This window comes from Halichoerus grypus, chromosome 15 (assembly GCF_964656455.1).
Source record: "Halichoerus grypus chromosome 15, mHalGry1.hap1.1, whole genome shotgun sequence".
NCBI classification, from domain to species: Eukaryota; Metazoa; Chordata; class Mammalia; order Carnivora; family Phocidae; genus Halichoerus; species Halichoerus grypus.
Window position 1 is genome coordinate 7132890 of NC_135726.1, and position 22873 is coordinate 7155762.

Consider the following 22873-nt stretch of genomic DNA (forward strand, 5'->3'; position numbering starts at 1 on the left):
TCTTCAAGGAAATTAGCATTATTGAGCCCCTGCAGACTCAGGGCCTCTCTGTGAGATAATGGAAGTGTCTATGCCATTTGCTAATTACATCTAAAAACATATATTTCACGTATCTGTAATCTGTAGACATTACCATTACATTATAAAGCATTGTTCACCCTGCTTCTCTGATGGTATTTACATATCCGTATATTAAGCCTGTTTTTGATTTTCATCAAAAGTAACCAATGTACCAGTTTTTAGATATCTTCATTCACAAATTGGTGTCTTCGTCTCTGCTTTGACCACTGGCTGACTTCATTCTAATTGTTCAACCTTCTAGCAGCTGGAGGCACCTGTATGTTGTTACATGGCTATTTTATCTCTGGCTTTATTCTGTCCTTCTTGCTTTTTGTTTGCTTTCCTATTTGCCCAGAGTGCCTCACCTTTTTTTCATCATCATTGTAATATATGTTTTTATATCCCAAATCCTGTGTGGAACAAAATAGGGACTATATTTTGAAATGTTATTAAGAAAGTACATGCTATTTAGTGATGATCACTGAAAAATTTCCATCAAAAGTAACTGATATACCAGTTTTTCAATCTTTATTCATGAATCAGTATAGTATGGTGAGTCTGCATGTATGATAAAACAGATTATGACAAGTATCATATTTACAATGAAACTATTACTTTATATTACTGAATCATCTGATGTGCTACCCCCCACAATCACATCATGGACACAACTCTACCCTTTGAATGGACCAATTTTATGATTTTCCTAGAAAGTTTTGAGTTGAGGATAGTTTCTTGCTGCTTCTTTCCAGGATCCAAGGCTTCAGACAAAATCCTTGGAAACAAGCAATTAGAACCTGATCTCTCCAGGATGGAGGAAATGAGTGAGAAAAAGGACATGTCACTTTTTAAAGGCCCACAATTGCTACGCTTTGCAGGATATGGGGGAGAGGGGTACACAGTGGAGGAGGAAACAATCAGTTCCAACAATTATACTGAATGTTTCTGAACTGTCAATATCAATAATTAATTTCTAAAACACAAGTTCATAAACAGAAGCTATCCGGCTAGCTGTTGAATGAAATGCATAGGCAACAGTCAAAGAGATGCTGTGCTTCCAAAACCACATACATCTTATTTATCTCTAATTTTAAAGTAATTCATTCCCTTCTTGGGTATGCAAGTAAGCAATGGAGAAAGTGGTGCATCTGCAATACCTGAAATTAAAAGGAAAGAAAATGAGTCAGTTTAACAATGGCTGAGATTCGAGGGTGGATCATGGACCCCCATGAGGTGCAGAAGCAGAACATGCAAAATAGGGTATGAGGGGATAGCGGACCTGAGCCAGGAGAAAGCTCAGAGGTGATTAGCCAGTAAAAAGAGAGGATACATACTACCCGAATGTAGTGTGTTGTTAATTCTTCCCGCTGTAAGATAAGCTGACTACTTACCAGCTGGTGCTAAGGCTTTCAATGCTTCCAGGAGATGTGGGCTGGAGAACTTTATTAGGCACCGGAGGGGCTCTTTTCTCTCCGCCAAGATGTCTCCATTGAAGTCACTTTTGAATTTCGTTTCAAGCTGTCAACAAATACATTTACAAATAATTACTAAATAAATCAGCTGGAATGGTAAACTATACTGAAATCAGGTTTGCATTTCATTAATTCTTGTCATCAAGAAATACAGGGATTAAGGGGGGGGTGCGAGACATTTAATTTGCTAACTGCAAATGTAGAGGGCAACCAGTGTGTCAAACGATATCACACACAAAACACCTTGGTGCCTGACACACAGGGACCTGGGAGGTGAGTTCAACCTTCTGGTGACCTTTACCTGGGCGTTTAGTTTGCATTCCCTTTAAAAAAAAAAAAGATTTTATTCATTTATTTGAGAGAGTGTGCAAACATGAATGGGGGGAGGGGTAAAGGACGAGGGAGAAGCAGACTTCCCACTGAGCAGGGAGCCTGACGCACACCAGGTGCACGTGGGGCTTGATCACAGGACCCTGAGCCAAAGGCAGACACCTCACCGACTGAGCCACTCAGGCGCCCCCTAGTTTGCATTCCCTTTTTTTAAAATTAAATTAGCCAAATATAGTACACACTTAGTTTCAGATGTACTGTTCAACAATTTATCAGTTGCGCATAACACCCAGTGCTCATCACATCCTGTTTGCATTCTTAATGGCAAATTAGCACTATCTGTTGTAATTGGTCCTTTTGATATAAAAATGTCATGTCTTTTGAGTCACTATCACAATTTCTTTTTACCTTATTATGGAAGATTTCAAAAGTACACAAAAGTAAGGAGCACAGTATAATGATTGCCCGTTTGCACATCCCCCAGCTGAAACCATTATCAATTCACGGTTAGTCTTGTTTCATCGACGACCCCAACTCCCTGTTCCTTGCTGACCACTGTCACTGCATTATTCTGAAGTAAATCCAAGACACCATACTATTCCAACTGTGAATATTTCAGTATGTATCTAAAAACGACCTAAGAAGGACTCTTTTTTAAAAAGTTCACCCCCATAACCTTACCACACCTAAAAAAATTAGTAACAATCTACCAATCCTTTAATACCATCAAATATCCAAGTACTGCTGCTTCAATAGGTACCTGAGTCTTAGATTCTAATTTCAATTTTTTTTAAACTTAAACTGACTCTTAAAATTAAGAGACGTATGCTGAAATATTTAGAGGGTGAGTAATGTCTGCGACTGCCTCAAATGGTTCAGAATAAATCAACAAAAAGAAAGTAAATGTGGCAAAATGTTAACAATTGGTGAATTGAAGCAAAGGGGAGATGGCTGTTCATTGTAATATCCTTGCAAGTGTTCTGAAGGTTTGACATTTTTCAAAACAGAAAAGGTAGGGAAAATTAATTGAAGGTATGAAGCAATGTGTACCTTGACTTAAACATATTCTAAACTGTATATACAGGGAGATTTGTGGAGTCTTACTTATTCCCCATCAGTGGTTCTCTTTAGTGGGCAGAATCAGCCAGAGGGCTTGTAGGAACAGATGGTTGGGCCCCACCTCCAGAGTCCCTGATCCAGTAGGACCACGGTGGGGCATTTCTTACCCATTCTCAATTGATGCTGATATAGCGGGGCCAGAGACCACATTCGGGAACCAGTGTCTTAGAGTATGGGCTGTTCAAAGTAACTGGGTTAAAACTGCCATGTAGGGAGCCCAAAATGAAAGATATTAATCAGCTTTTCCCACTAAAAAACAAATCAAAGGAAACAGGTGTTGGGCCTGAGTGATCAGATCAATGGCGGATTTAAAGCATCGCCCGTGGCTGCAGGGGGTGCTAAGCAGAAAGGATTTTACTAGAGGGGAGGAGGGTGTTAGGAGTATGAGCGCAAGTATTAGATTAGGGCAATCATGATATAAACCTTGAATTCTTCTAATGGGGGCAGTGGACTTGCCCCCAAGCTGGCCTTCCTGATGGGCAGTGGCATGCTTCTGGAATGAGCTAGGTTTGCAGTATTAACGAGGCTACTGGTTTTTCTCCTGTGCTGCCAACTGGGCTATGTCATGACTTACTCATTCATTCACTCTTTTATTCAACAAGTATTTATGAGCACCGACTACATGTAAGTGTTGCTCCAGGTGTGGATGGGCTAGAAAGGTATAGCCTACAATTTTCTCCCCTCAAAAATACAGATTGAGGCCAGTTCCGTATAACTAAATTAATATGTAAGAGGAAATAAAAAGGCAAAGTCATAATTTCTAAGTCTCCTTTGCTAACAGAGGCACTTAATAAATATGATAAAGAAGTCTATTCTAACTCATAAATTCATCATACAAAATTAAAGTGACACTGACTACGCTTATGGTGGTGAGCACTGAGTGATGTATAGAATTGCTGTACGTCCAAAACTGCTGTAACATCGTGTGTCAACTCTATTCAATAATTAGAAAAGGAATTAAAAAAAGAAAAAAGTGATAAAGGAAAAGAAAGTTTCTTATAACTGTTTTCCACTTAAAGTTTCTGTTCTTTTATTTATTTATTTTTTATTTTTTTAAATTTATTTATTTGACAGAGAGAGACACAGCGAGAGAGGGAACACAAGCAGGGGGAGTGCGAGAGGGAGAAGCAGGCTTCCTGCCGAGCAGGGAGCCCGATGCGGGGCTCGATCCCAGGACCCTGGATCATGACCTGAGCCGAAGGCAGACGCTTAACCGACTGAGCCACCCAGGCACCCCTAAAGTTTCTGTTCTTTTAAAAACGTCTGGATACCTTGTAATTCATGTTTATAGCAATGTCCCACCTTGTATTGTGCGAATTCTAGTCTTGGTTGAGGATAGTCTCCAAAAGCTTCTTGAGTCACTCTCTGGACTCTCTCTTTTTCTATTCTGTTTTCATGAATGATCCGCGAATCCACTATATATGGAAGATTTCAAAAGAAAACAGATTATTAGAAATATATTTCACCCATAAAGTATCTTCCTTTCATTCCTAACCTTTCAACTTGCTTGCGTCACTTAAAAATTATGTTTACTGCTTCTTCTCTTCATTGCAATAATTCCTTGTTATAGGAAAGTTGTAAAGTGCAGGCTGGTAAATAAAATAAAAATCCCCCATAATTCTACCAAGGCAGAGAAAGCACTGTTAACATTTTAATATATTTCTTTTTTTTTTTTTTTATCTACTTATTTGACAGAGAGAGACACAGTGAGAGAGGGAACACAAGCAGGGGAAGTGGGAGGGGGAGAAGCAGGCTTCCCGCTGAGCAGGGACACCGATGTGGGGCTCGATCCCAGGACCCTGGGATCATGACCTGAGCCGAAGGCAGCCACTTAAGGTGCCCCTGTCTTGCCTTTTTCTTAATGAATAGAAAGATCTGAATAGAAACTGGAATTATAAAATACACACAATTTTGTATTCTGCTTTCTTTACTTAATGTGAAATCAATGGCAGTTCTTATGCCATTGGAAAGTCATAAAAATGTTTGTTCATAATTGCTGTACCATTTCATTGGATTGCCAAATCACTGCCGAGAGATAGGAAAATGTTCATTTCTAGAAATCTAGATTGTACCCCACCACTCTTCTCAACTTTCTGGTCCACTATAGTAGTTTTTTACTCTCCTGGGTTTCCAGGGAGACACTCCTGCTATCTGTGAGTAGCAACATAGTCACAACTCTGATTATGCAAGAAGCAGTTTATCCAGCACACACTCGGAGCTGGGGCTCCAGACTCGACACATTTGGATTTCATGCCTGGCTTTGGCGATTCCTCGCTGTGTAACCCTTCTGAAACCCAGCTGCCTGATGAATAGGGATTGTTCAGGGGACTACTACAAAGATGAAGGAAGTGACACTATAAGCATCTGAGTGTGGTGCTTGGCACACAGAAATGTTTGACTATTAGTTAATTTTTGTTTTTAAGTGTTACTACTTGATGTTCTAGCAAATTATAAAAGGAACCTTTGGTAGCTTAGTTTCCCTTAAAAAAATTTTTTTTAGAAGATTTTATTTGAGAGAGAGTGAGAGAGCGAGCATGAGTGGGAGCAGGCAGAGGAAGAGGGAGAAGCAGGCTCCCCGCCGAGCAGAGAGCCCGATATGGGGCTCGATCCCAGGACCCTGAGATCATGACCTCAGCCGAAGGCAGATGCTTAACTGACTGAGCCACCCACATGCCCCTTAGTTTCTCTTTTCAAGAGAAAGTTAATTTTCAATTTTTCTGAAAGCAGTAGATAGTTCTGAATCCGGCTCCTAGTGATTAAATGTTTTACCGAGTGACAGAAATTTAAAAAGGAATGATGTGCTTCCAAATTTCGGTTTTATTTTAAAACACACATACTGTGTATATCCAGCTCCAGGGTTCTTTCCTGCAGAGGCATAGCGGTGTTGTGGGTTTCAAAGTTCTAAAAAAAAAAAAAAAAGAAGGAAAGAAAGAAAAAAAGTGAATCTTCTCCTAATTTTAACATCTTGAAATATAAATAGTAAATGGTTTTAGTACATAACAGTGTATCAAATCTTATCTTTATTTATTTATTTTTTTCAACAAAAAGAGATTTGAGGCCACATCCAGGCTGAGTTAAGCATTTCCCCCAGAGCAGGAGACTGGCAGAGACTGCTGGGCCAGCAACATGTCTGTTTTGAATGAGGAGCTCTGTACTTTGTTAGCATAAAAATGGATCTGGATGAAGCATGGCCGGTGAGTGCAAAAGCTAAAGGAATCCCAGGCAGGATCTGCAATGTGATACTTCAGCTTTATAGCTATGTCTTCATCACTGTAAAATACTCGCTGACGCTCCTTTTGGAAAAATCACTTTCCTACTGAAGTGAGTCTCTCAATCAATCCTTTTTCCCTTTGCAGCCGATGTTTTTATAATTAAGTGTTTGACAGTGTGAATTATCCTAGGGATGCAGTTGTCATAGCAAGACAGGTGGAAGGTGGTGGGTAAGAGGGCCTCTAACTAACTAATCTAACTAACAACGTTAGATTTTTTTCCTTAAAGAGTGACTTGTAGGGAGCCATCACTTCTTTCTACTTAGAACAGATGAAAATACATTAAGTATAATGTATCTAAGGGCTCAAAGATATACACAGAGCATTAACAACCCACCTCAGGAGTCTGAACATATGAGCACACTGTTGCCATGCAGAGGAAAAAATAACCCTGAGTCTGTGAGTAAGGCCAGATCCCTTCTTATCATTAAAGGAAACAATGCATTCAAATAATTTTAACAAACAAACTGTGGGACTTAATAATAAAACAACGCTTTCTCCTTTCCTTCTAACTCCCGTATCACCTGCTTGACTAATGGGACAAAAATGAATTCTACTTCTCTCTTGCATAATAGAATAATTAGCTTCGAAAGACAGTGTCAAGTTACTCTAGAGCTAAAATAAATTCTAATTGGAATAGATGATTTGGAAACTGGGATCTGTAACATAAACTCTAATGACTGCTGAACAGTATAAAACAAATTGCAATTGTAACAAGAGGATAGTGAGGCACTGTGGTTTCCTTTCATGTTAACTAACTGAAAGCTTTCTCCACTTCAGTAATATCTGAAATGATCTCCTTCTGTTCGAGGTGGACTTTCCCACCTGCTCAGACACTTCTAAGTCAAGTGTGAAGGAGAAAACGGAGATGTAACTTGAAAGAGAGTCACTGATGGGCTCACCTGATTATACTGTTTAAAAACAATAGCCTTCAGCGAGTCCAGATACCGGCTTCTGAGGTCCATTTTCACAATCTTATGGTGATTGCTAGCAATTGTCAGTGCCTGGAAGTGAAAATTAGCAAGACTATTAGGATTACCGTGTTTATCGCCCAATATTTATAATATCTATAATATTGGTTGAATTTTTGCATTAGGCACACATTACTTCTAGATGAAAAGACAATAACAGAGAGCTCCAAACCAATGCTTGTGCCATGCTTCCACTTGTAGAACACTTTCTGCTCCTTATTTTAGGAAATCAAGAATTACATGTGGCATTTTATATAAAATGCTTATTGAGCAGTTTAACCCTAGGCAGACCTCTAAGATTAAGAGTAATAAAAATATAGCTTATAGTAATTGGTTCCCTACCTGACCCAGAAGGGGTATATTGCTCTTCAGCTGGCAGCAGGAAGTGAAGACGTAGGGAGTCTGGGAGTAATACACCACATAAACAGGTTTGTACTGGTTTGGCTTTCTATACTGTGTTCCCCAGGCAATTCGAATCCATACTGAATTCTCCTCAGCATCTCTGAAGCTGACCGTCACCTTAAAAAAAGAAAAAAAAAAAGAGTTAAGTTTCCTAATTAAAATCTGTGGCACTAGGGCGCCTGGCTGGCTCAGTCCATGGAACACGTTACTCTTGATCTTAGGGTCGGGAGTTCAAGCACCACACTGCGTGTAGAGAGTACTTAAAAAAAAAAAAAAAAAGTCACATTAAAAACAAATCTGTGGCACCAGCAAGTGCTCTTTAAGGGTGAAGGATGTCACTAACCTTGCACACGGGCTGAGATCCAGCAGTCTTTTCTACTTTTCATTACAGTGTTTGGGGGATCTTGGGGAAAAGATTTTGTGGTTGCTTTGGAACGACATTTATGCCTTGCAAATTCTTTTGAAAGGAAAACAAATTTTAAATCCTACAAGCAAGGTACCACAATTTTTCAACAATTTCTTGGGCTTGTCTCTAAAACACTGTTCCCTGACATGTAAGAATTTATGAAATAAGGCAGCCTAACAAATGACATACCTGTTAAATAATGAGGCATTTTCAGCATCGAGCATAGACCTAGTATGCACTATAAAGTTTAACAGTAAGATTTCTATGTAGTAATGGACTCAAATATATTAATCCTAATGCTCATATGCATTTAGCTCAGATGCTAACAATTACTCTAAAGTAAAATTATGTGGCAAGAATATAGAAAATTCTATTTCATTTCCATTTCATGGATAAAACACAGATCTTTCTCAACTTCTAAATGTAATTGCCAGTTGGTTTGGAATTTAATAGGCTGTTCCTAGATTCTTTTTTTTTTTTTTAAGATTTTATTTATTTATTTGACAGAGAGAGACACAGCGAGAGAGGGAACACAAGCAGGGGGAGTGGGAGAGGGAGAAGCAGGCTTCTTGTGGAGCAGGGATCCCGATGTGGGGCTCAATCCCAGGACCCTGGGATCATGACCTGAGCCGAGTGCAGACGCTTAACGACTGAGCCACCGAGGCGCCCCTGTTCCTAGATTCTTAGGTCCCCCTCGATTCAGCTTCCCCCGGGAGGTCAGATCCCGGACAGGAGGCATCCAAGACAGGTGTACTTGGCTTGCTCACATCTCTGTGCTTCCTCCCCATTGTATCCTACTCCAGAAAAAGCAGGCTGTAATGTGGCTGCTGGCATTAGCAAAGAAGACCATTATTCCGACTCTGCCCACTCTTTATCTGGCTGCTTTCCCATATGCCCTCGGTGTATGAGACAAGGAACCCTCCCCGGTCTGGGGTGCAAACTGTGTGGAGTGTGTGGAGTCCACGGAGCTGTCTGACCTTCCCAAGGGAGCAGCACAGCACTTGGCCCCAACAGGCGCTCAGTGGACCTTTGCTGGCTTGAATGGAAGAGGGCAGGGTCTGATTCTGAATAGCCTCTTTGTGTCACATTACAAAAGCAAAGCCTGTAAAATTGAGATTGAATGCAGGAGATGGAGGGCACATTTTTACCAGAGGGAGAAAATTGCTTGCAGTCAACATATTCAGGTAATCTCTCTAGCCCAGAATGAGGATAACTGAAGTAAAGCCTCATGGAGAAGCTTAAAGAGCTCTGTGTCCTCCCTATATTGGATGCAGAGTTGGGCACACATGTGTAAGTGTACCCGTTCCTGAGAGAGGTGCTGTGTCACTTAACAACATTTTCGTAAGGGTCTATGATCCAAAAAAGGTTAAAGAAAAATCAATGGACTAAGAGAAAAGGATATTCACAGAGCCAGTATAATCTGGGCCTACGTGGCTTTCAGATGTTCTGTCTCACTTTCTTCCAGTAAAGATGATATTCAGATACCTGAAGAGGTAGGGCCCAAATGCAGACCTGTACTATTTTCCCAAGAAACTGCCTTAATAGACATCATCCTTCAGTAGCCAGGAGAAAGCATTTTTCATTGAGGATAGCTCAGATAAATACTGTTCAAGCTTAACTGGGACACTAATCCAGCCAAGGGTCCTAAGTGGTTTGGCTAACCTGGGACTATCCTGCTAGCCAGGGTACTCTGGCCAGAAACTGGTTATAACTGGCCACAACCCACAAGCTACTGAACATATCACAAACAAGTTTAGCATGGGAATCAAATGAAGCTTACAACACATAGAATTGCTACATATTTAACTATATTCATATATTTAGTACAGACTATCATTATTATACTACATGATACATGGGTATAAAAAGGAGAGTAAATGTACTATCTTTTTACAATTGAAACATATTTTTCAGTTTGTCTTTTCTTTCATTGTGAGTTTTCGAAGAACATTGTATTTTGAATAGTTTTGCCTGGTAAGATATACAGTTAATCTCTCTCTCTCTTTCTCTCTCTTGCATACAGAGACACACACACTCTCTCAAAGGCTCTGGATCGGATCCCCTGTAGCACAGGCCCCTCCCATCACTCCCCAGTTAGGCTCTCAGCTCCCTCTCATACCAGCTTCTCTACCCAATTGGTTCAGGGGCAGGAAGTTCTTAACCTGAAGCCCCTGGTTAGAATTCAGGGGTCTATGAACTAACTGAAATTGAGCATCTCCTTCAATTGTGAAGGTAGGCAACGAAACGGTAGACTGTTAGGACCTGTTACTTTGTTGTGTAGAAATCCCAAATATTTTCTTAACACGTTACAATTGTTGCACCTGCCTCAAAAATATCATTTACACCCACCACTACTTTGAAACTAGTTGTTTTTAGACCTACTGTGAGATTATTTACTGTGTTACTAAAGAAGCACATGATGTAGCACAACTTAGTATTTTAATACCTTAATGATGGTATTTCAACATAGTTGGTTTTCCTTATAATTTTATGTATTTTATTATAGCATTTAAAAATAATCTTCTAAGAAGTGGCCCATAAGTTTCACTAACAGCAAAAGGGGTCCTTGGCACAGAAAGGTTAAGACCCGTCCTATATCAGCAGGCAAGTCACTTTTTAGTCCAGGAGACTCTACGTGGCACCATCATCAGCCTTTGGGAAAGTGAGGTTATCCAGCTGCTAGTTATGAGGAAAGTGAAGTCGAGCTGGGAGTCCTTGGTCAATTGAGAAATGGGGTTAGCACATGTGGGCCAGCTCAGAGCAGGAGAGACAGAGAAGACATAGGGTGGTGGGCGTCTGCCGGCCTTTCAAGCAGGAAGATGTGACTGATGAAAAAAGCTCCTCTCTCCTCCCAGCTTTTCCCACTAGTCTGCCTGAAATTCATTCAGGAGGCAAAAGCTTCTGGAACACAGCGGTGATAAAAGAGGAAATCTCACAACTGAAATACGAGGCCACTGATGTAGGAGGATATGGGAGCATTTCACTCTTCTCCTAGAACGGTTGGGCGGGAGGCGTGGGGTTCAGACAACAGAAGTTCCCGGAGGAGAGAAGGGCAAGAGAGACTGTCACAGGGGAAGAGGGCACTGAAAGGGAAAGACGCAGACAAGCTCTGAAGTGCAGCTGAGAACAGCTCTCCCTCGGCGTCTGGTGTGGGGTGAACAGGGAGGGAACATGGTTGTGAGCGTTTCTCAAGAGGAGTTAGCCAGTCATGTTCGGCTTCATAAAAAGGCTGCTTCCAGAAGGGTCCACACCATATATCCCCATTTATGGATAGGTGGCTCGGGATTCTGTGCCAGTGAGGCTCTTTGTTTAAAGAAAAGCAGGTGCACATGCCATACCCACAGTTCAGATGGGACTCTCCTTTAATCTCCAAAAAGTGTATAATTTCATGGTAAGAATATTTTTCAAATAATATAATAAAAGATAACAACTTAGGAACAGGAGCAAAGAGTGCTTATTCACAAAAGAGAAAAAAAACCCAAAACAACCCAAAAAGGAGACACATACCTTCTCTTGGCTCACAATTACCCTTGAACTGATTTATAGATTAAAGTGGACCCCCACTCAAAATGATGAAGATTTCATTTTGTTTTGTAAACCTGATAAAATGATTCTAAGATTCATCAGGAAGAATAGTAACTGGGGTAAAGAAGAGTAATTGGGAGTAGGGACAGCTTTGCCTTGCCTTAATGGTTATTAAAATATTTTACAAACTACAGCAATTAAAGGAATGAGGAGTTTGCAAAGAATGTGCCCAGTCCATTCATCCCCAGCATCTATTCAGCCCTTGCTCGTGTCAGAGGGGAGCAGGATGGTGGGTTTCTTCTCAGGGAGACTATGGGTCAGGAGGAAGACTGACAATTAAAGCAGGAAGTGGGAGGAGTATGGTGACTGGGGAACTGCCATGGTGTGGGGGGGTGGTCAGGGAGACTCTCGGAGGGAGCACTAGATAAGTGGAGGCAGAAGGACAGGGAGGAATGAGCTGTGCAAAGGCCAGGTGGCGGAGGATGTTCCAAGGAGAGGGAACAGCCTATGGCAAGTTCAAGAACTCAAAGACTGGTTCAGTTTGGCTGGAGTGTGGAGTAGAGGTGGTTAATGCCCGAGAGGCAGGCAGTGGATCCAGGAGTGCACGAGGAGAAACAGCTCAAGAGTAAAACACAGACTCTAAAAGCATGAACGAATCTGAAGAATCCAATGTTGATAAACCAGTAGAAAAAGCTAAACTAGTCAACAAATGGTGTTGGGCCGACTCATTTGCTTCCGAAAGGGAAGTGGTGAACGACTCTGTCTCTACTTCCCTCCTCTCTCCCGCTAAAGTAGGTTCCCGTAGCCGAAACTCACCAGGGGGAGGGCTGAGTGCAGAACTTTGGGGGACGCTCCAGCAAAGGGCAGAAGGAAAGGAAAGGAGTTAGCCATGCAGACAATGAAGACCAGTTTAGGATGGGCAGAAGACAACCAGGGGAAGACAGAGATTCAGGATCAAGAGGGTCGGACTGCTAATTCTCTGACAGCGTGACCTTCCTGAGCACGAGAAATGGATGTTGTGCGTCTGGCACATGGCAGAGGCTGAGCCGCGAGAGCCTGTGTAGATGTGAAGAGCACGAGCTCAAAGCCACCTGCCTGGGTTTTGACCCTGGCTCTGACGTTAACCACTGTGGGACCCACCTTGCCTCACCAGGAGGGTACAGTGAGTTAGTGACTGGCAAGGGCTTAGCCCAGGGCCTGGCACACACAGGTGTTTGCAATCGGCATTACTGGTGACAGAGAACCAGCTGTGGGATTTTGTGGTATCACTGGTGCCCCTGAACAGGGAGGTTCTCACACTTGACCGGGCATTAGCATCACCTGGAGGGTTGTGGCCTACCCTTACTGTGTCTGAGGGAGCCCAAGTATTTGCCTGTCTAATATGTTCCCAGCTGATGTTGATGCTGCTGGTCTGGGGATCACATGAGAACCACTGCTTTTCAAAAACTCAGTTTCAATATGGAGGTGAGAGCAGTAGCCTGAATGCAAGAGCCTTAAGCATGAAGCTGGCAAGGATGGATTACCCTTTCAAAGGGTCTTTTTCAAAAGCTTTTTGAGGGGGTCAATAAATACCACCCCTCCTTCCTGTCCTTCTGGACCAGCTGAGAAACAAGGGAAAAAGAGGTGGTAGGCAGAGGCCAACACATATTACTAAGAAACTGATGACTGGCTCATATCTGCAGGCAAGTGGCCCTCCAGATAAAAAATCCAGAGTCAGGCAGAGTTGCCCACATGGTCACTGGCAGAACGACTCTGGGTAGCCTCCCTTGCATGGGCAGAGCCGGCCCTGGAGGAACAGAGCAGGATAGGTGTCCCTGTGGGCACCACTGCTCTTATTCAGGCTAAGTCAGTGCTCCTGCCAGAGAAGGGTGAAGGGGATGGTGAAGGGGGGCCAGCACCATTGTGCCAATGGACATATCAGGAGCAAGAAAAGAATATTTCCCTCCAAGAGTGTTGTGGTAGAAAGGATAGAGCTTGAGGATGAGCATGGGGAGTGGATGTCCTTCCACTGAGACCTGAGCATGTTTATAAGCAGTAGAGAAGAGACTACGAGCGTGAAATAGAACAGAGAGCAGCAAAGCAGGGGCCTTACGAGGATGCAGGGAACAGATTCCAACCTGACACAGAAGGGGTGCTGTGAGAAAGGAGATGAGAGAATACACTCAGGTAGAAGTATGGCAGAAGTCACAGGGGGTGAGATGAGGAGACGGAAAGACCAGGTGGGGGAATTTGTGTAAGGAGAGGAAACACTAGTATTCTGGAGAGGACAACCAGAGAACGGTGACTGTGACAGGTTTTTGGGAATGTCTTGCTATGCAAGGAGGACTAAGGCAGACCAGGGTGGGAAGAGAATGAAGTAAGGGAGGTTGCTAAAAAAATGAATGTCAGAACCTACAATAAGATATTTGGTGGTGGGGTGCCTGGGTGGCTCATTCAGTTAAGCAGCTGACTCTTGATCTCAGCTCACGTCATGTCTCAGGTTGTGAGATCGAGCCCTGCACTGGGCTCTGTGCTGGGTGTGGAGCCTGCTTAAGATTCCCTCTCTCCCTCTCCCTCTGCCCCTCCCCTCGCTCTCTCTCTCTCAAAAGGAAAACAAGAAAGATACTCGGTGGTACTTGTCAAAGCGGAATGGCAGCTAAAGACTCTAGGGGTGCTCTAGAACTGTGCTGACCCATCCTGGAGCCACCTGCCACCGGGGCTACTGCACTAAAATTCACTACAGTCACAGAAGATTAACATTCTAGTTCCTCAGTCACACTGGGCACATTTCAAGTGCTCTGTAGCCACGTGCGGGTGGTTACTAGCTAGTGTACCAGACAGCGTGGATCTAGAACATTTCCATCACTGCGGAGAGTTCTACTGCCTGGCACTCCTCTTGAGAAAGAAGCATTTGGCTCTGAATTGACAGGTGAGGGGAGAGTAAAGTTTTCATAATTAAGTAGGATTTGACTTTGATCTGGCCTAGAATAGTATGGAATATTACTAATTAAAATTCATACAAATAAAAAAAACCTGCACAGATGCCTTGAAATTGAATTTCATGGAAATTCAGATAAATTTTGTTCTTACATTTTTTAATGCTCTCCGAAGAATTTTCACAAATGAACTTTTGAATTGTTCCATATCAAAAGGGTCAATGTCTTCACCTGTCAAAGTGAAAAGAAAAAGGCAAATCAAGGGAGTATAATGTTCAAGAAATACATCTGCAAAGACTCTGAAGGTAAGCATTTTGTGTAATTTCAAAGAGCTACAACGATCAAATCACACCAATCAGTACCTGAGACACAGAGCAGGACCAAGTATATTTCTCGTTTTTCCCACAAAAGAGTAATTTTGAAATTACTCATTTGAAAGAAGAGACGTTTAAGAGGAACATATTGCTATTCATTTCAAAATTTCCAAAATATCAAATATAAATGTTCAATTTAAAATGGAGAACACTGGGGTACCTGGCTGGCTCAGTGGGAAAAGCATGTGACTCTTCATCTCGGGGTTGTGAGTCTGAGCTCCATGGTGGGTATAGAGATTACTAAAAAAATTTTTTTAAAAATGGAAAACATTACCTGGTTCTTTACTCATCTGAAAAACATCCCAAACTTTCTGGTGCCGATGAAATTGAGTATCTGAGAGAGGGAGGAAGAGCTTATTACTATTATATCCTAGAACTCCCAAGTAATGTGCTTATAAATACATATTTTAAATATGTATTTAATGTAATATGACACCAGAGAAAATAACAGTAATTTACAAATTAGGTCATACACATTTTTATTCAAAATGTAACTTTTATATGGATTAAATTTTCTCCAGACAACTAAATCATGAAGAATTAGTGATATAGTAGAGATCTGGCATTTACTCATACTTCGATCACTTCTTCTCTTTCCATGTGAGTCTACTCCGCAGAACGTGGCACTCGCCCAGCAGACGGGGATGCTGTGCTCCTCATGACTGGCCTTGGCACTGGCTGTTCCCTTTGTCGGGAGTCCTCTTCTAGCTGGTGGTGCACCTCATTCTGGTCTCTACTGAGAGGCCACCTATGCTGAGTGGCCTATCCCGATCCCCTGACCAAACTCACCCGCCCTCCGCCCTGCTTTGCTTTCCTTTGTTGCACTTACCACCACCCTGAAGCCATGTGCGTTCCTCCCACTCACTCCACCATGACCAAGCCAGGAGCAAGTCAGGTCTGCTTTAATCCTTGTATTTCCTGGCCTCACTCACTTCTTTCCATCCCCTCCGCCTACCATCTCATCCAGGCTACATTCCTCTCTGGCTTGGATGCTCCAACAGGCTCCTGTAGGTCTCTCCCATCCTCCCTGGTCTCTGTCTCTGCACTGTGAGCTTTGAAAAAACAAGAACCCGATTCTTTCTTGCTCATAATCTTCAGAAGGCTTTGCATTATTTTTAGAATAAAGACTGAAATCCTTCGAGTGGCCTCTAAGTCTCTGTATCATCTGTCTACCTATGTCTCATTTGGTTTGACCCCTCCTGCATCACTGAGCTCCCATTTCCCGCCTTCTCTCCACTCCTCTATTAACCCTCCTGCCCCAAGACTGTGCCCTTTGCCCTCCCGCTCCTTAACCTCCCTTCTCCCCTATGCCTAGTTAATGTCACTCATCCTTTGGCTCTCCACTCATGTCCTCAGGAAGTCTTCCCTAAACCCTCAGTGTGGCAGATCCCACTCTGCTCTCACAGACCCCCTCTATGTTCTCCTTCATGGCACCTGATACAGTCCACAAGAAGGCATTTGTGTGATAAGTAACCTGTCTCCTCCATAAGACTGTGACCTCTTAAGAGAGAATGAATCAACCTGTTTGAGCCACCAGCACCTAGCATACAGCCTGCCACATAGTAGTAGTCAATGAACATTTGAACAAACGCGTGAGAAATGGGAATTACGTGGATCCACCTTTTATGGTCTAGATATAATCCAGTCACTGAAAATTAGACAGACTTAACCAGAGGCAGATGCGTAAATGAATTCAGCTATTTCGTAGTTGGAGTAGAATATAAAGCTGATTTTTATTATGTACCAGGTCACTGAAAGCAGTTAATATAAATTGATAATAATTAATTAGTAAATACCAGGCTTTGTTCTAAGAACTTGACAAGGACTCTTATTTCATCCTCATCATAACCTTATGCGATATCATCATTATAATACGGGTTTGTCAAATGATAATACTGAGGCACAGAGAGGTCAACGGCCTCCCCCCAGGACTCACAGGGAGACAATGATAGAGCCGTGAACTGAACCTAAGAAATCTAGCCTTGGGGCCTGTGTTCTTAGATCCTAGACTCTGTTGCCTCCTGAGAAGGAGAGTAGATGTCTTAAAAAAAAAATACAGAGAAGAAAACTAGGACACAAAGGGAAAAGCCCCAAGAAAGGGAAGGGGAGGGGAGATAACAAGCTACAGTGTAATAAGAACAAATTCTTGTAAATGTATTTTCAAATTCTGTTAATAACGAAACAAAGCCTAACAAATACCTACTATGTGCTTCTGGTAGCCAGTGACCACGCTAAGAGCTTTCCAAGCATTATCTTATTTAACCCTCCAAGCCACCCAATGAAGTAGGTACTACTGGTTTCTCTGTTTTACTTAGGAGGAATCTAGGCTTAGCAAGGTGATGGGACTCGGCCAAGGACACGGGACTGGTAAGTGACAGAGGAGGGACTAAAACTAGGTCTGCCAGACTGAAGAAATCTGAGCCCTTACATACAAAATGGCCTCTCTGATGAAACAGGACTGGGGTCTTTAGGGGCGCCTGGGTGGCTCAGTTGGTTAAGCGTCTGCCTTCAGTTCAGCTCATGATCCCAGGGTCCCAGGATCGAGTCCCACGTCAGGCTCCCTGCTCAGTGGGGAGTCTGCTTCTCCCTCTCCCTCTGCTCCTTCCTCTGTTCCTCCCCCTGCTCGTGCTCTCTCGCTCGCTCACTCTCAAATAAATAAATAAAATCGTAAAAAAAAAAAAGCGGGACTGGGAAGTGTAAATACAAAGCACCGACACTCACAAATGATGTCTAAAAGGGCTGCGTCATGGACACTTGCACGCTTCTCCTGAAAGAGAAGATCACATATTTAGTGAATGTGGAACAGTTTGGTTCTGCTCCATTTATAGCACATTTTAGGGGTGCTTAGAGCAACTGTGTCCAGTCTATGTTCTCCTGCCAAGTGTCTTGGTTCAGGTACTCCCCACCCTCCTCCCACAGTCTATTCCTCGTTCATCTCTTTCAGACTCCTTGTTCTGTTCTTAAATCAGCTGTATCCTTCTAAACTTCTTCTATATCAGGATCTCCCAACTGGGCATGACTGACATTTAGTCGGATAATTCTGTGTGTGGAGGGCTGTCCTAGGATGTTAAGGAACATTCTGGCCTCCACCCACTACAAGACAGTAGCATTCCCACAGGTCTGACCACAAGAAACATCTCCAGACATTTCTAGGCAAAACCGTCCTAGTTGAGAACCACTGTCCTACAACATACATTTTCATGTATGCATATTACATAGTGTTTCTCAATGTTGTATATAAAGATATAGTTTATCCTTTTTAACGGATGAAGAATACATAGCCCACATTCCTTCATGGCTTAGCAGCTGCCTTAAATCTCTTTTGGACTCAAAAAAGGAAGAAAGAAAAAAACCAGAGGGGTAGTATGATGCTTAAGTTTCATCATTTGGAACACTGTTACCTCACAGAGCAGAACCAAGTCGTGAACAAGAGGTTCCTTTCTCTGCCGGAAGTTTACAGTCTGCAGTTGCTTTTCAGACAAAAAATCCCAGGCTTTGAGGACTGTCATCATTTCAGTCATTGGGATTTTCAAGATGGTCCTCCTGATAAACTCAGCAAGAGTTTCATCCATCTCTTTGGCACTTTAATAAAAACAAAAACAGTACAACAAAGTATTAACCAAATACAAAAGTTTAACTTAACTCAATTTTTCAGCATATTGATTTGTAGGTCAAACACCCAAATGTTTACCTTTTTTCAGGCACTCTGCAAAGAGTGTTTCAACAGGAGGATTTAATTATTTTCTCCTTAAGCTGTATACTTATTTTTATTTAAAAAAATGTTTTTTAAAGATTTTATTTATTTGACAGAGAGCGAGCACAAGCAGGCGGAGCGACAGGCAGAGGGAGAAGCAGGCTCCCCGCTGAGCAGAGAGCCAGACATGGAACTCGATCCCAGGACCCTGGGATCATGACCTGAGCCGAAGGCAGATGCTTAACTGACTAAGCCAACCAGGAGCCCCTAAGCTGTATATTTAAATATGCTTTGGAGGTTTTAAAAATTAGTGGTCTCTCTCCTTGACTGGCTAGAGTATTTTGATCTCTTGATGGTAATGATAAGTAAATCATTCATTCATGGACTGATTCATGTAAAAAATCCGAGCACCTGTGTGTGCCAGGCACTTCTGTGGGCAATGGGGATAGTTACAACTTTAACCATAAAGACAAAAGTCCCTGGTGGTATGGAGCATCCATTCTAGTGGGGAGAGAGAGGCAACAGGAAAATCATAAAATGTGTTAAAAGTGGGAAATGCTGCAGAAGGAATGGAACAGGGCTAGGAAACTAACAGTAGTTAAAATGGAGCAGGCTGGGGATGATGTGGGGGTGGAGTGAGCAGGCCTCATAGGGAAGGGGACATTTGAGCCAACACTTGGAGAACAGAGTGAGCCATGAGGCTAGCTGGTGGAAGAACTTGCTAGGCAGAGGGAATAGCAAGTGCAAAAGCCCTGGGGCTTTCAAGGAACAGGGTGAAGGATGCCTCAAGTGAGGCCAGAGTGGAGAGAGAGTGAGAAGGCACAGAGGAGGGAATAAGGTCAGAGAACATGGAGGCCCAGGGGGTCACTGCAAGGATTATGGCTTCTACTCTGACAGAAACTGGCCACTGGAAGGTTTTGAGAAGAGGTGGATCAGTCTGGCTGCTGCCCTGGGGGCAGGGGCAGAAGCAGGAGGCCAGCCCGAACGCTGCTGCAAGGCAGGTAAGAGATAAGGGTGGACCGAGGTAGAGGTGGTGGGAAGAGGTCAGATGCTGGATATGCTCTTAAGAATGAGCCCACAGGATTTCTGATGGACTAGATGTGGGGTACGAGAGAAAGAGGAATCAGAGGAGATACCAATGTTTGTACCGGGCAGCTGGAAGAACGGAGTTGCTATTATCTGAGTTGGGGGAGACTAGAGCTGTGGGCAGAAGAAAGCTCAAGAATTCTATTTTGAATATGTATATTTTAAGGTTAATTGTTGGACTTCAAGAGGAGATACTGAATAAACAGCGGGATGTATTAGTCTAGAGGACACAGTAAGAGATAGAGGTGAAGAGGATTGCAGTCTCTTTCTCCTTTAAGGTGTCACCAATTAAAAGACCGCTGCTACCTCACTCTTCCTGCCTGGTGCCTAAAGAGGAGATTCTTCAACTGTCCAAAAGGTCTTGAGCCCCAAATCTGGTATGGCTCCCTCAGCAACCAACGAAGGCAATGATCTTCAGGAGCATGGCTTAGTGGCTGTCTCACAGCTGTGGCACTGGGAAGGGGGTTTCTGAGCCCTTTTATTACTTTTCTCAGGGGGGGAGCTGTGGGCTGAGGGTGACAGTTGATCTCATTTGGGGACCCTGATAGGCATCTTCCCCCGGCCCCTTTTAAAATATGGCACATAAAAAGCAAGTAAGTGTGTTTTCTAAACAAAGATTAAGCAGGATAGCTGCAGAATTTCAATTTAAATTCTCTGCCTATCTTGCAAGAAGAGCATACAGACATTGCTGTCCATGTTTAAGAAAAGAGGCGGAAGTCAGTCTGTCAATCTCATCTGCTTACACCACGCCTATGAGATTTGCAAGGACAAAGAGAGAAGTACCCCTCTACAAGAATACAGGCTGTGACTTATTTTTACCATTTGAGTGTTTGTTGAACACTGCATATAATCTATTACCATTGCCCACTTCCAAAAAAGATACTGATAGTCAACAAGATTTTATTTTATTTTATTTTATTTTTTTTTAAAGATTTTATTTATTTATTTGACAGAGAGAGACATAGCGAGAGCAGGAACACAAGCAGGGGGAGCGGGAGAGGGAGAAGCAGGCTTCCCACAGAGCAGGGAGCCCGATGTGGGACTCGATCCCAGGACCCTGGGATCATGACCTGAGCTGAAGGCAGACGCTTAACGACTGAGCCACCCAGGCGCCCTAGTCAACAAGATTTTAAGAAGGTACTGAAAACAGGGGCGCCTGGGTGGCTCAGTCATTAAGCGTCTGCCTTCGGCTCAGGTCATGATCCCGGGGTCCTGGGATCGAGCCCCGCATCGGGCTCCCTGCTCCGCGGGAAGGCTGCTTCTCCCTCTCCCACTCCCCCTGCTGGTGTTCCCTCTCTCGCTGTGTGTCTCTCTCTGTCAAATAAATAAAATCTTTAAAAAAAAAAAAAAAGGTACTGAAAACAGCAGTTAGAACAAAATAAAGCAAACTATTAGGAGTTGTGTAGAAGAAAAACAACTGAATTAGGAACATGAGAACAGAATCAACATCATGAAAATTGAGCCTGATTTATTTTCTTATCCAGATACAGGACCAACCTCCCTTAATGTCAAAACTAAAATCCTTACCATGGTCTACAAGGCCCTGTGTTTGCTTCTTGCCTCCCTCCCCATCACCTACCACTCTCTCCCTGGCTTTCTGAGCTCCAGCTACATTGGCCTTGAGCTCCTCTAGTACAGAAGGATCCTTCCAGAGAAGGGCCATTGTACCTGCAGTTACCCCCGGCCTAGAAGGTTCTTCTTGCACATATTCACATGTGTGGCTCTTGTAATTGAGGTCTTAGCTTAGATGGCTTCTGGTCGGAGACTTATTCTGACCACCCATTCTAAAGGTACCTCCCCATCTTCCATTGCTTATTGTCTTTATAGAACTATCTAAAATTATCTTGCTTATTGATTACTGTATTGCTTTACAATATTGAGCCACTAGGGTAAGAACTATGTTTGCTTTATTCATGGCTACATTTAAGGAAATGATTAATACATGTGGAATGAAGTATTAGATACTCTCTGTAAGCAGTGTGCCTGGGGAGATAAGCAGCCTGGGGAGAATTAGGGTCCAACAGTGATATATCAAACCAACGTCTCCCATCGAAAACACTGGATTTTGGGGTAACCTTGTAAAAATGCAGATTCCCTGGCCCCATCGATTTGAACTGGGGAATGGGTGGGCACCGAGCAGGGCGTTAGAGCTTGACTTTTTTTTTTTTTTTTTTTTTGAGAGCCTGCATTTTTAGAATGCCTCAGAAGATTCTTCATTCTGGGTAAAGTTTGCAAAATGTCTCTCTACAGACTTGTGGTAGAAAGAGCACTCAATCTCACCAATAAGGTTGGTAAACCCTGCGTAAACTCTTCTGATTCCCCGTGACTATCTAATTTCTTTTTACTTCTGGCTCTTAGTAGCACAGGGCTTGGCATGTATCATGTGCTCAAGAATGAACACATGACAAAAAAGAACCCTTTTAGGTAACTTTTCTGTAGATCTCCTCCTCTTACATTGAGGAGTTGCCACTGGAGCATAAGGAAAAACACGAGAGGCGCATGGACAGAAAAAAAAACGGAAGCCAAGCCTGATCTAAAAAAAAAGAAAAAAAAATCAAAACACCCAACTCCCCACAGAGCCTCAACCTAAGCCCGGGCCGGTACAGTAGCCCGTCACATAACTGGCGGCGGCTCCGGAGCTGACGTACGTCCGGGTAAGGCCCCGCCCCACTGTGGGCGGATGTGATGTCACGCCCAAAGCGTCGCTGCCCTCTCTCATCCCAGCCCCAACCGTAGTCCCCCACCTCTGACCCGAGGCCAAGCGCCAAGCCCGTACCTTGGGACGTGTGGCAGTCGCGGAAAAGTCGCCCCACAGGCCTGGGATGTGGCTTTCTCAAGGCTCCCGCCACATTCAAGGGCCCGATCCCACGCCGCGCGCGAGTCTCTTACAGTCCGTCATCGCCAGCAATGTCTCTTCTCAGCAGCTCTTCCCGCCCGCTGCGCCTTCAAAGCCACCAATGGCAGTTCCCGCCGTCCTCCGGCCCCGCCCCCCCGGAGCTCTCTCTTTGGACTGTACCCTGGGCACAGGGGGCCGCGCGGGGGAGCGGCAGAAGTGAAACTCGCCGAGTCCCCGCACCACTCTTGTTAGCGGAGAACATTAGTTAAATGCAGTTAATCTCAGCCCCCTAAATCTGGCTTGTTGGTTCGGCTTGCTGTTTTTAGGCTCCGCCTGGCCTCCGTGCACTCGCTCTCCCTCCCCGACAGCGCCCAGAAATGGGCCCGTCCAGGCCGGGTGGCGCATGCGCCCCAG

At 43.4% G+C, this 22873-nt stretch overlaps 1 protein-coding gene across 1 annotated transcript; it reads right to left on the reverse strand.

Annotated features, from left to right (window-relative positions):
- Positions 1–569: 569 nt before the first annotated feature.
- CENPN (centromere protein N) lies at positions 570–22710 on the reverse strand. The gene is made up of 11 exons (XM_036084978.2): positions 22400–22710; positions 18245–18425; positions 17565–17610; positions 15118–15177; positions 14624–14700; positions 7564–7740; positions 7153–7254; positions 5819–5882; positions 4284–4396; positions 1452–1578; positions 570–1217 (listed from the first exon to the last, which is right to left on the reverse strand). The coding sequence occupies exons 2-11, from the start codon at positions 18413–18415 to the stop codon at positions 1135–1137; spliced, it is 1020 nt and encodes a 339-aa protein (XP_035940871.1). The 5' UTR covers positions 18416–18425; positions 22400–22710; the 3' UTR covers positions 570–1134.
- Between the last annotated feature and the right edge of the window lie 163 nt (positions 22711–22873).